Source organism: Pungitius pungitius, chromosome 16, assembly GCF_949316345.1.
Source record: "Pungitius pungitius chromosome 16, fPunPun2.1, whole genome shotgun sequence".
NCBI lineage: Eukaryota > Metazoa > Chordata > Actinopteri > Perciformes > Gasterosteidae > Pungitius > Pungitius pungitius.
This window is the reverse complement of record NC_084915.1, coordinates 10,137,714-10,150,794: the sequence shown is the minus strand read 5'-3', so window position 1 is coordinate 10,150,794 and position 13,081 is coordinate 10,137,714. Positions and strand designations below refer to the sequence as shown.

At 43.8% G+C, this 13,081-nt stretch overlaps 1 protein-coding gene across 2 annotated transcripts; it reads right to left on the bottom strand.

Annotated features, from left to right (window-relative positions):
• Window positions 1–2,685: 2,685 nt before the first annotated feature.
• LOC119215097 (lissencephaly-1 homolog A-like) lies at window positions 2,686–12,804 on the bottom strand. Of its 2 annotated transcripts, none has more exons than XM_037466931.2 (11): window positions 12,567–12,804; window positions 7,978–8,265; window positions 6,836–6,920; window positions 6,644–6,718; window positions 6,249–6,455; window positions 5,390–5,558; window positions 5,075–5,177; window positions 4,666–4,894; window positions 4,307–4,408; window positions 4,084–4,240; window positions 2,686–3,997 (listed from the first exon to the last, which is right to left on the bottom strand). In XM_037466931.2, the coding sequence occupies exons 2-11, from the start codon at window positions 8,007–8,009 to the stop codon at window positions 3,924–3,926; spliced, it is 1,233 nt and encodes a 410-aa protein (XP_037322828.1). In that variant the 5' UTR covers window positions 8,010–8,265; window positions 12,567–12,804; the 3' UTR covers window positions 2,686–3,923. The 2 variants fall into 2 exon arrangements, with proteins under 2 accessions (XP_037322828.1, XP_062413970.1); XM_062557986.1 differs by lacking the exon at window positions 12,567–12,804 and adding an exon at window positions 12,050–12,183.
• Between the last annotated feature and the right edge of the window lie 277 nt (window positions 12,805–13,081).

Below are 13,081 nucleotides of genomic sequence, written 5' to 3'. Positions count from 1 at the left end.
GCATATTGTGTAGCCATGCTGTGACTGATTTTGGCAGTGTTATCCCAGTTGTAATAATATGTATGGTTTGGTGGTTTATGCAATATATCTTTACCAGGGGAAAATACAACTGGTTTCAGTTTTATGATTCAGGTTTTACATTAAAGGGTTGTGTTTGTCTACATTTGTATACAGATGCATGTATAGGGCATGAGTTGCTGCATGGTAACAGTCTTTGATTGGACACCGCTCAGTCTCATATATCCTTTAACACATAACAGGTTCTGACGGTGTCAGCCAACGAAACCAGCAGATTAGAAGAACATAAGAACTGCTGCTTCTGCCTCGCCACACGTCTTGCCTTTCACATTCAAACATCAATTACGGTTAAACTGTGTAAAGAACAATGTGTGTGTGTATGTGCAGCATGTGTGTCCTTTTGCAACAGGCTGTATTGCAGGATGGATGACAGAAAATGAATCAGGCAGAAAAGGGGGAGGAGGGAGAGAATAGGGAAGAGAGAGCAGCTCCACATGGTGTGCACATGAGCTGCAAGAAAAAAAGTCCATGGGGATGTTGTGCATTTACAGAGGAAAAGAAGGAAGAAAAGGAGGAGAGGGGTGGCTTGGAGAGACAGTGGGGAGGGGGAGGGGGGGGGCAGAGATTGGGCTGACCCAGTTAGAAGTGCTGCATCACGAGTGGATCTACAGGAGAGACAAGGGGGAAGTAATGCAATGCAGTGGACTTTAAACAGAGACAGAGATCAAAGATCAAAGAGTTAGCAAAGTGTGTGGAGTCACAGAGAGGTAAAACCTGAGTTGTTTGTCTTTGATTAATCTTATAACCTGAAAGTTGTTTGTTTACAATGAACGTGTTAAAACAGTGCAGACACAGAGTAGGAAATCTGGAATATGCCACGTGTCCCAAAAATATCCATAATGGAAGGTTGAAAAGTTTGAAATCTTAAACTTCTCAAAAATTAACACATCAGATCTGTAAGCATTTAAGGCAAATACAACCATCCATAACTTGATGTTTTTTCCTCTGATTGTCTCTAGCTCGACCTGACTGTGTCATCTTCTCACTCTCGTCCATGTGACCACTGCTAAGTTGTGCACAGTAGAAAGAAACCGCAGTTTTCTTTCCTTTTAGGGACATTGGACCTCGGTACACATTTCACCACTAGAGGACGCAGTATCCTGTAAAAAAGAACAAGACCTCATCCCACCTTCCTCCCGAGGTTTTGCGTGGATTAGGACGCTGATCACGTGATCTACATTGGGACCCGCGCAGGATGTATACTGGGATGACACACAAACCTACATATCATCCTTGGAGCTCAACTAACATATCAATATGACGTATGCCGTATCCGTCTGCCTACGTTACTAAAGAATGTCCAGCCGGGTCAAACGACCTTGTTCAATCCTCTCAGAGAGAATCGATACCTGCTGGTCTGGCCGTCTGTAGAACACAGTGACCTGAAGCTCTGCAACACTTCCATATCACGCCAGCGTGTCAGAATCAATGCTGGTTTACATCCCTATCTGCTGCTCATTTCACTTTCGCTCTTCGCTGGTTGTGTCAGATGGGAGAGGAATGAGTGACCTAGAAGAAATATAAATGAGGAAGTGGGCTTCTTCTTGTCTTTAGCTCACAGGAGGGGGAAGTGTCTGCTAGGCATGAGAGAGAGAGAGTGGCCTGGGTGGCAGATGTAGGCCAATGTTTCTACTCCGGTGCCTCCGTTGAAGAAACCAGAGAGACTTTCAGACTTGAGACAGGTTTATTATCTTTTCATTAGGTGCTGTGAAGCCACTTCTCTGCACACACAACCTTTTTCAGTCCACCCTACTTCGTTCCCATAGTCAGTCCTTTTTCACTACACGAGCCTTGTGCCTTTCGGTTTGGGATCTGCGTCTTTCTCTGCTCCCCTCAGGCCTGCAGGACGCAGCAAGGTGTGGTGCTTGCACGCTTGCAATCCTAGCAACTGTTGCCGGGATACCGCAGAGCACAGGGAGAGAGTAATTGCTGTGTGGGTAGTGAGCGAGCAGGTGTGTGTGTGTGTGAACACATAAGTAGGCTGGGGTACTGTACATAATTGATAAGGAGGTCTGATCCGTCCCTTTTTGCCTCCTGATGTTTTTGCTTTTCCAGTCTGAGCTGGGAGCAACCAGGCGGTACCTAAGGAATTCATTTCAAAACGTATCATACCGTACTCTCTACATCACACTTGGCATCTGAAACCACACAGGTCATCTTATCTTACATTTACTACAACTAGGTCAGGGCTGATGTCTTGTTATCTGAATCAGCTCAGATTGAAGTCACTTAAAAATGCCAAGAGGCAATGGTGTAGCACCATATCATCATCTATGAACCAGTCAAATAGGTATACAGAAATAAGATTGGCTGCAGTTTCCTGTTTTTGTCTCCAGTGACCCAGTTTTCCTTAAGATTCAAGTCCTCAAACCAAACTCCCAACATCAAAACTTCATTGTGTGGGCCACAGCCACCGGTCTCCTTTTCCACTGAACTGTAGTTGTCTGAAACAACCAAGTTTTACAGCCACACTGATCAAAAAGGGTTTGGGAATATGCAGACCGCTAAATAGAAGTCAAACACTCCCTGTGAGCATTGCTGCCTTTATTCATTTTGTTTTTGCCATTTCTGGCACACAGGCTCAAAGAAAGCATACAAATAGATTGATTATATTTACAGAATTTTATTTCATTATGTTGCAAACAATGACATCCAGATATATTGATACACAAGTGTAACTGTATGTGCATGTGTGTGTTAAGAGAGCAGTGAGACCACAAAAAGCAGAATGAAAATCCTGTGTGAGGGAGCCCTCAAAGGGTTAACAAGGCAGAGAGTGCGCAAGAGGGCACAGGGCAATTCTCTGGGGCGACATATACACACACACACGCACGCACACAGACACACACGCCTCATAGAAGGTGAAACACACTTTGCTTTGGAGGCGTGTGCCTGTGATCTCAGCAGCATGGGGATCATTAAGGTCCTGTGAGTGTCTACTAGAAAGCAAGTTTGTAAAAGAGATGAAGTATGAATGAACACAGTGGACGAGAAGCTTTGCCTCCTCTCTCTCCTCTGAGCATCAAAGCAGAGAGGGTGGAGATTCTCCTGTCGTAATATATACAAACACACACACATTCAAAGTGTATACACATACACGCGCACACACACACACACACACACGTACGTACACGTGCACTCGTCCACAGAACCTATTGTGATTCGACTATGGAGCTGCATCTTGCTTCATCTTTTCCTCAACTACCCCTGGACAGCTTTCGCTCATTCTTTCTTATATGCCTTCTTTCCTCACACCTTCTCCATCACCACCCACGCAGTGTCAGAACACAACAATGGAAGCAATGGAGTCAAATAAAACAGAAAAGGCTAAACCCCCTCATTGCGGGCTGCCATTGGTTCTTGTGCACTGCCAGTTAACTGGAATCCACCTGCACCAGCACACAAGGACATTTACCCTTTGACCCGACAACAACAGGGTGCCAGGATCGGCAAATTTAAACAGTATACAACTTTTGTTTGTTTGAATCACCATGCAAGGAATACTTCTCGTCTTTTGAGTGTGTTTATGTGTCAGAGATTGCGTGACATTTATTAAGCGAACCCTACATCCAGAATAATTTACATAAAAGGACAATAGTCATCTTTATAGGGCTGGAGCAATGTAGGGGAGGGGGGAGGTGGGGGGGGGGGGGAGGAAACAGACAGTGGACGGGGAGAAGGTGAAGCGCCATGGTCAACTATGGTTTGGAGTGCGAGACGTAAGGGGAATGGGCGTCAGGACCGAAGGAAGAGGGGCATAGGGCTAGGAGGAGGGGGGCTAAGGGCTGCATCATGGGGAGGGGGTAAGGTGAGGAGGCAAGGCAGAAGGCGGGGGGGGGGCAGTCTCAGCGGCACTCCCAGACTTTGACTGTTTGATCGACACTGCCCGTCACCACGTAGGGAGCAGTCTTATGGAAATCTGCAACAAAGGGAAACATTTGTTCATTGAAGATAAACTCGGGTTACTGGGGGACGTTTTAAATCCCACTCGTCACCGCGTCTTACCCAGAGAGGTAACGAAGTGTTCGTGGGCAAACAGGGTCTTCATGCAGCGTTTGTTCTTGTAGTCCCAGATTCGGAGGGTTTTGTCGTCGGCACAGCTCACTATGAATCTCCCTCCGGGGTGAACCAACACGCCGCGCACCCAGTTGTCGTGTCCCACCTGAGGAGAGCAGACGGTTAGCCTCCACTCTCACCCCACTTGAGACCAGAGGTCAGACCCACTCACCAGAGTCATGAGGCAGATGCCGATGCTGACGTCCCACATCTTGATCGTTTTATCTCTAGATCCGGAGAGGAGGAAGGGGCCAGGTTTCCCGCTCTTCTTGCTCTGCAAACCAGGGAGACACGGACAAAACAGATGATACTGGCAGTTAGCGCTTAGAGGTGCTAGCTTGTCTGTATACTGGGCGATGAACATATAACATATGTAAATTCTTCACACAAAGTGCATCCATGTCTTATGAGGCTCTCAGTACTTGCTATGTACTATAAATAGTTGTGAACCCCCCCACCCCTCAAGCTGAACCAAACGTACACAAACAACATCTGTAGGTAAATATTAGATCCTGCAGCAGCTGTACATACCTCGGAGCCTGTGGCCTCCAGGATGGTGGGATGAGCACTGTCAGGGGCCCAGGCGATACACTCTACCACGTGTTCATGCTCCCGTAACTCTGCTTTGCACTCCTTGGAGGCGACCACCCAGACACGCACAGTCTGGTCGTTGGAGCAGCTGGCGAGCAACGAGCCGTCCTGGTTGGGACGCACCATCCTCACCCATTCCCTGTGGCCGGTGAACGTCTTCACACAGTACCTGTAGATGTACAAGTTCAATCATGGAGGGGCTTACAGCAAAACATGAATTGCTGACTAATACATTATCACCGGGGAACAAATTAAGACCGTTGAAAGGAAGATGGAAAATATAATATAACAACATGAATCTCAGTGTGTACAGGAGGTTGTGGCAGTGAGAGCCGTCCACCTAACTTACCCAGTGGCCACCTCCCACATCTTCATGGTCTTGTCTCTTGAGGCGGACACTATGTGGTCCCCATTTGGCATGATGGCTACAGACGACACATTGTGATCGTGGCCTGGAAGACAGTCAAGAGTTTAGTTATGCAAAGGGTGAGAGTTATCCCGATAAAATAAAGGCAATCCATCATTAGAACATTTTAAATCAAGTAGTTAAGAAATTTTAATATTTCTAAATCAAATTGCACAAAGCAAGAAGTTGTGCATTTGTATTTTTCAGAACACTTTCACAGTTGCTCCTGTTATTTATTTCTGTGAATATAGGTCTTACCATGCATTGTTCGGATGCACTCAAACCCCTGAAAGTCCCAGAGTTTGATGCTCATGTCAGCTGAACACGAAGCCAGCAACTTCCCCGTCTGGTCAAAGGAGATGTCCTGCACAGAATCTGTGTGGCCCTTCAGGGTCCGCTCAAAGTCCCCGGCCTCATAGTCCCACACCTAAACACAGGGTTATCAGAGAGATTGATCACACCTAAAAATCAGATGTGCCCATGACATTACTGATCTGTGGTCACTTTATTAGGTCTAGGCCTAACAGCAAGAAAACCTATGTTGACACAATTGAATGTCAAGTTCCATATGACCTCACGGGAATTCAGCGATTGGTCACGTTTCCGTGATTTCAAGAATCAGCATCGACGATTAGTGACAAAGCAGAAAACACAGACAGTGACGAAGGAAGGACAGGAAGTAGGAAGAGTGGAGGGAGGAGGATGATGGAGGGAGGAGGAGGCATGGGGGAGGGGGGGGGGGTGAAAAACATGTTGAAGCAGAAGCACTGAGAATAAAAAGGGAGAAGAGCCTCAGATGTGCAGCACAGCTTTGATCTGGAGGGTCAGAGCTGCAGAGGCCATGTTATGGCAAGCCGCTCAAATGATTTTGATCAAAAGATTAGTTTTACCCAAGTTACTTTTTTGAAAAAAATGTTTGCAAATGATCAACAATTCTTCTTCTTCACATAATACTCTAATATAATGTATCCCAATGTATCAAGCTAAATGTAACGCATAAGAAGCCAGACATCAAAACCCGAGCAAAAAGGTATAGTTCAATCTGCAGGCTTTGTGGATGTATAATGTAGTTATCCTTCACACATTTAAAAAAAACACGATTCCCTCTCGCACGCACCTTGATGGTCGCATCCTCGGAGGCTGTGACCATGACGGAGAAGACTGGGTGGAATATGACACGCGTGACTGGAGCGCGGTGCCCGCTCAGGGCGTATCGCTCTGGGGGGCGGGGGATCCACTCCTTGGGGTCCCTCTTCTGACCCACAGGTCCGCCGTGTGTCATCTCCTCCTTTGCCTCATTCAACTTTGATTCCAGCTCCATCACCTGAGGCAGAGTGGTGACGAGGAGGAAAGGGAGTCAGGAGAATTGGGAGTATTTCATATTGTCCGTCTAGTAGTAGAAGATTTTTAAAAGCTGACAAAGTTGTTTTTGCAACATTATTCGAGGTAGGTTTACAGCATTTTTTAAAACAAATTTAAGATAAACTATGAGATAGCACAAATAAGCCTCACCTTCTTTTGTAATCTGATGACTGAGGTCCATTTCTTTTCCAAAAGGCCTGCATACTTTTTATCTATCTCTTCATTCTATGGATGGAGAAAAGAAAGGCACTGAGAAAGGGATCCATATTCTTCCAAGTAAAAATGAACGGACAGAATGGTATTGTCATTCGTTTCGATTTTGGTGCACCCATCTCTCCTTACCATGTCCAACTCCGCCTCTTTTTTGAAGGTGGAGTAGGCCTCCTCGTATCCATTAGAACGGAGATAGTCGGCTATAGCTCGGTTTCTGTGAATAAAATAAAAGTGGTGTTAACTTGTCATCACTCACAGATGTTCGTATGCAGCTTCTAAAGTGGTCTTAATTCATTTTATCCAAAAAAGGGATGTAAACATTAGCTCCACCTGTGGCTCTGTAAAAGACCACGCCCTCTTTAACAGACAGGACACATGGGATTCAAGTTTCACCCTAAATGTTAGCACATTTGTGTAATAGCCATGAGAAACTACAATTCTTTAAAGAAGAAAACAAAACATAAGGATTGAATCACTGGAGAACTGGGTTTTAAGTTTCTATGGAAAGAAGAGACTTGTCATAAAGAGGGAGAACCAATAATTGACAATGTAAGGATAGGCAAACCCCCAACACATAAAAACATACCATTAAATACAAAGTATAGACCCACAGACCAATACACACCAACTTACAGATTAAGGAATACAAACGAGAGGGGCAGCGCTTTCACAAGAAGATGGACGAATAATTCATGAGTAACCGTGCTAAATTTAGGCTGCAGCATCAGGGCCACTTAGAAATAGAACCCTGATAAAATTGTCGGTCTGAACTGCAGCCCATCGCTGGCAGACGGATTCCCCATAAGTTATAGCAATCAAATCCTTTTTTATAGAATAGTCTTAAAATCAACCATCCAGATATGCTTGTCCAAAAGGTTAACACCATGATGATAATATAAAACACCTTCTGTATTGTGCTGTGTGTGGCCTGGGGTGTTAATGAAATGGGGCGCTGTATGAATCAGCCATAGAACTGCTCACATAAGTTCCTCCTCCTGCCCCATCCCCCTCACGTCTTTGCCCCCTGTCATGTGGGTTATGAAATATTCACTAAGTAGCTATAAAATGAAGCACCTCAAAGCATTCACATTTCCTCGATGACTTTCTCACAACACCTTCATCAACCTCTACCGGATTATTCGGCCCAGACATCTTCTCCGTGTGACACACATCTGGGCTTGTGGTTAGTATGGCTAAAAAAGGCGCACAGTCCTATTTGTCTACTCGTTTTCATGTGTAATGAGCACAAATATTTATATCCAGGCACTCACAGTTCATCTCTTTGTCTCTGTGACAGCACCATGTTGGCTGCCGTTTTCTCCCTCTTGGGGGAGGTGAGGGTGAGGTGATGTTCTGGGGAGTCTGGCTGGGGAAGTGTGCGGCGGTGAGGTGTCGGATCCCTCGGTGACGTTCTTCCTTCGGAGACTTAGAGGTGGTGAAGTGAGTGCACGCAAAGAGGGAGTTGAACTGGAGGTGCTGCTGTCAATCAACTGTTGAGTCGAGGCTCCACGAGTTTTCAGCAGCCAAAATCTTGATCAACAATCAGTCGTGCCCATCACCTAATGAGGAGAGAAGGGAGAGGGAAAATGTTCAAAGAATAACTGACAGCCAGCAGAAAATACAACGTACACACTCCAGAACCTTCAATGCTGCTACTAACGTTACAACATGACATACATGTCTTACTCATATCATTACAATATAAGTTACACTGATTTGTTCTCCAAGTTAGAAACTGGTTTAGCAACCTTCTTTAAGCACAAGGTGCCACGAACCTTTGGACATTGCATTAGCAAAGGATCCTCGGGGACCGACTGATTCTTTACACTTATTTGGGACGTTTCCAATAGAAGAGCACAGATCAACAGCACCCATGACAGATTTAAAAAAACAACTCCGTGATTGTGAAGCTGAGGAGACCATTTACCTCCTGAGCGTCCACCTGGGGCAACAGTAGAACTAAGCTGCTTAGTGGCTAGACCGGACAACCTAGGGTGATTGTGTGTGTGTGTGTGTGTGTGTGTGTTTCCAAGTAAGAGACCACAAGTCCTCCATGCGGCTGACATTGCATGCAAAGAAGGGCCGGGACGGTGGCTAACAGGATTAACCCCCGACACAGAGAGGGGACCTTGACAGTAAGCCGTCCTTGTCTAAATTAATGTCTGGTGCCTCGTTCTTGTCAGTCCAGTGGGAGGTCACTCTATTGCTATCTGCCACGCTGCTGCGAGCACCACGCGGATATATTCGCAACATATTGATGACATTTTTCCAGGGGGGGGGGGGGGGGGGGGGGGTAAACTCAGTCTCAGTCTGTTGCCAGTTGCCATTTACTATGCTTTCTGCGTGCAGACAGAAAAACTTTACCCAGGGACACGTATGATGTGTACTAGAAAGAACGTCTTGCCTGCAAACACGATGAGCTCTGAGCTGACCAGACCATGCTAATGATTTTAGCCAAACAGCATTCTCAGCGTGCCTCAGAAATAGCCGTTCGACTAAACTGACTAACGTCCAAACTGTTACGTAACAAAGACAATTATGTGCTTCTGCACCTGTTGAGCATCACAAGCAACAAAGGAAAACATAAATAAACAAGGGACAGTATGAGGCCTGGTTCCAGACAGAGAAAAGGTAAAGTCTGGCAAAAGTCCTACAGTTACTGCATTGAAAGGTTAATGAGGTTATCTAAGCTCAGAAGGACACAGTGAGAACATGATCAGTCATAAATGAAGAGGGAGTGTACAAGGGTCTGTCTGTGTGTCAGGCTTATCGATAAGTAGTAATGTAGGGAGGAATATCTCACAAACAGTGCGATCATATAAACACCATTCATCTTAATATGATTGCGGTAAAAAAATGACAGATTCTGTCGAAAGAGGACGACAAAAGGTTCGCAGTTTTATTATACGATATGCTTTGCATTTGAACATTGCTTGTCATCAGCTACTAGTGCTAAACATATTTGGCGTCGGACTTCAACCTCAAGATAAGCTTAATTATTTCAGCATTAATGCTAGTATGAAGGTCAGGAGTTTAGCTTTTAAAGATAGTAAATAATCGCTAACTATTGTGAACTAAATGCATACTTAATGAATGAAGCTTCTAAACTGTGAGGATTTACTATGTTTCCATTACTATGTACTTTTTTGACATTTTAAAGCTTACTCAAAACAGGATTTTGTTTATTAATCAAGTTTGATCCCTAAAACCGAAATCTTGGGAAAATAATATATGATGTTGCCAAGAATGATTATAACTTGAGTAGGCCGTATAAATGTATGTAGGATGATACCATCAGCAAAAGAGAAGACACATCTGTGTTAGAGTTGTTGTGATCTACAGAAACACTTGTGGATGTACAACATTGTTACAGAGAGATGCAGAGCTTGCAGAGAACGCAAAGTCAACAGCAGAAAAGATCAATTTTGACGCTTTGACATCAACATCCAAATGGCACCAAGATGAACAGCATTTCATTGATTACAATAAAATGACTATTGTATAATGTTACCGTCTAATACAAATTGAATCAGATCAGACATAGCATTAGCGGAAAACCAATAGTGACGGACCTGAATCCCCATCAGGTGTAAATGTCAGGTACACACCTCTTTGAAATCTTTGTATAGAATTGTCTTCCAACTTCCCAAAGCATTTTCACACTAAATGTCGTCAATCACCCATTGACAGCTATTCATACACCAATGACAGGAGATACTATGCAGGGTGTTCTACTCATTCGTACAAAGCAGGGACAACCTGCTATTGGCAAATATGGGGTTAAGCGCCTTGCCCTAGGACACATCGACAGACTAGTGGAACCTTGGATCAAACCATCAAGCCAGATAGACAACCCTGTTGTACCACAGTGAATGTAATAGTGTGGTCCTAATAGGAATAGGAAGATTTGATTACATCTTGGGTCTCGATCATGTTTTTTTTCCGTTTCATAAAACCTAAAGTGATATCTTCAAATGTCTGTTCAGTCACAGAAACCAAATCCTCAAATTGGAGAAGTTTGAAGTACAGAATGGTCATTCTCACTTGTTTATTGACTTTGGAAATCAAATTGTTAAGAATTACTTTCCTAGTATTTGTTATTCCAATGTTGTTTCTAAAAGCAGGTGTGATTAGCATTAGCAAATCACTTTGAAATATTGAGTATCAATGTTTATTCAAGTAAAGAAAAAAGGCAATAAAACTAGCAACCTGCATACATTCTGGTGGAACATTGAGCTTCTGTCATCCTGTATCATTGGTGTCAAGCTGGTGTACAATGCCCCTACTTATGGGTGACCTTCAGGCCAACAAGTTCCTGCTTACAAAACTGAACCACAACGCAATGTTTGATTACATATCAAATTTCAGGAAAAATCATCTTTTCACTTCAACTGACAGCCTGCCCTATTAATAATATATCATCTCTACCGTGTCTCTCCATAAACGGATTTCTTGCAATACGAGTCTCCTTCCCTACAATAAAAACAACACAACTTGCTCAACCTTTATCTAAATGTTATCAATGCCAACAGTCCAATATCTCAACGTGACAAGCCTGATTGAATAACATTAAGTCAAAACATATAGATTTGATTTTCCACTTAATTAAAAGTTTTAATTTTAAACCGATAATAGAGTACATAAAATATATATTTGAACCCTGAGAGGTTCATAACCTTTTCTACAGACCCTTCCATTGAATGCCATGCACAAGCAGCTACTGGACAATTACTAAAGGCATTCATTTTAGGTATTAAACCTAGCTCATCAGACAGCTATAGACATCTCGCTTAAATCTGCACAGCTTTGTTGATTATCAGTATTTCTAGTCGCCTTTTAAGTCTCCACCCTGATTGGGGTTACTCAAACATAACGATGTTGCCTTAAAGTCAAACTTAAAACCATTTAAATTGGCGAAAGGCTGCTTTAATATTTTAGAGATCCGCAACGTTACTCGGTGTAAAATTTGGCCCGTGTGACGTCTTTCCAGGCTTCCATGGCCACAAGGGCAAAGTTGCAGCAATGGCTCAGCAACGCCCTTTCCAGCTAACGTTAGCTTAGCACGACAACGTAGACGTTGACTGGTACTGTCAGTTTGAGCAGGCTCGATTTATACTACCACTACACCAAAAAACACACAAAGGGCGTTGGTCTATGACAACCAGGAGCAAAGCAAACCCAGCCCCATGCTGGAAAAAAACAACGACTATTCGTTACAATTAAAAAGGAAAATTGCATATTTAACACAAGTGTGATAATATGGCTATAAGCTAGCTGTTATTCCCCAGTAACGTTACAGCTATGGTTTTACGTTTACTGTTATTGAATAACGTTAATTCATACCAACGCGGAGGTTTCCACAACAAAACAGTCATCGTCTCGAATAAAAACACTTGGCGATTGATTTAAGCATTTTCTAGCAAAATCCAAACATTTGCACCGGCAATATGGAACACGGCAGCAAACTGACAGCCCTTAAGTTAGCTTAGGCTATCGCACCACGTTAGCTCATCCCCAAATAACTTCCAGAAATAGACGTCGCTACGTTAGCCGAATGCTCAGCTAGGTTCCACAACAAGTGTCTCGGTACAAATCCCACATTAATCAGTATACGCAGAAGTAGTTTGGATGTGACCACCACGTTCAATATAGTGGATTAATATCGCCGTCAGCTTATCTTGACGCTCAGTTTTCAAATCGATGCTCTTGTGAATGCCAACTTTGCCACTTAGCTTAGCTATCGGCCTCTCCGCCATTTTGCGATCGGAACGGGAAAGCGCAGATTCTTCGTCAAAAATAACAAGTCTTACTAAGTGGCAAAAACAAAAATGTAAACGTGTGTAGATAAACACCAACCTACCCTTTGACAAATGATCATTCTCATATCCCATTGGCAGGCCTAACCATGCGACTGGAATCCTCGGTTTTGCTGTGATACTGTGACTTTTCACATCACCCGGCACGGACGGTCAGATTTTTCTCCTCCTTGGTACCACCGCATTAGCTCGGCCCCGGCTAACGGTCGCGGTTGGATATCGGCCGCGCGCACGTTAAATTGAGCGGAGGCGCGCAGCGTGCACCTCTCTCGTTCTTGGTGGGGAAAAATACACCGTACATTAGTTTCACGAGATGTTTTTATTGTGATGTACAGCGAAGTTTTAATTTGAGCCGTTTTGAATGTAAACACTTTTCTCACCGGGATCAGCCGCAGAGGGGCAGCCTGTTGGTTGATTGGGAATATTGGAATAACGTTTTAGGAAAATATGAAACAAACTCCAAAACGTTTTAAATGTACTATGGATACATTAACATGTCACAATTGTATGCATTTTCATTGTATTGAAATAGCAGTTTTTTGGGTTAAAATCTCAAATA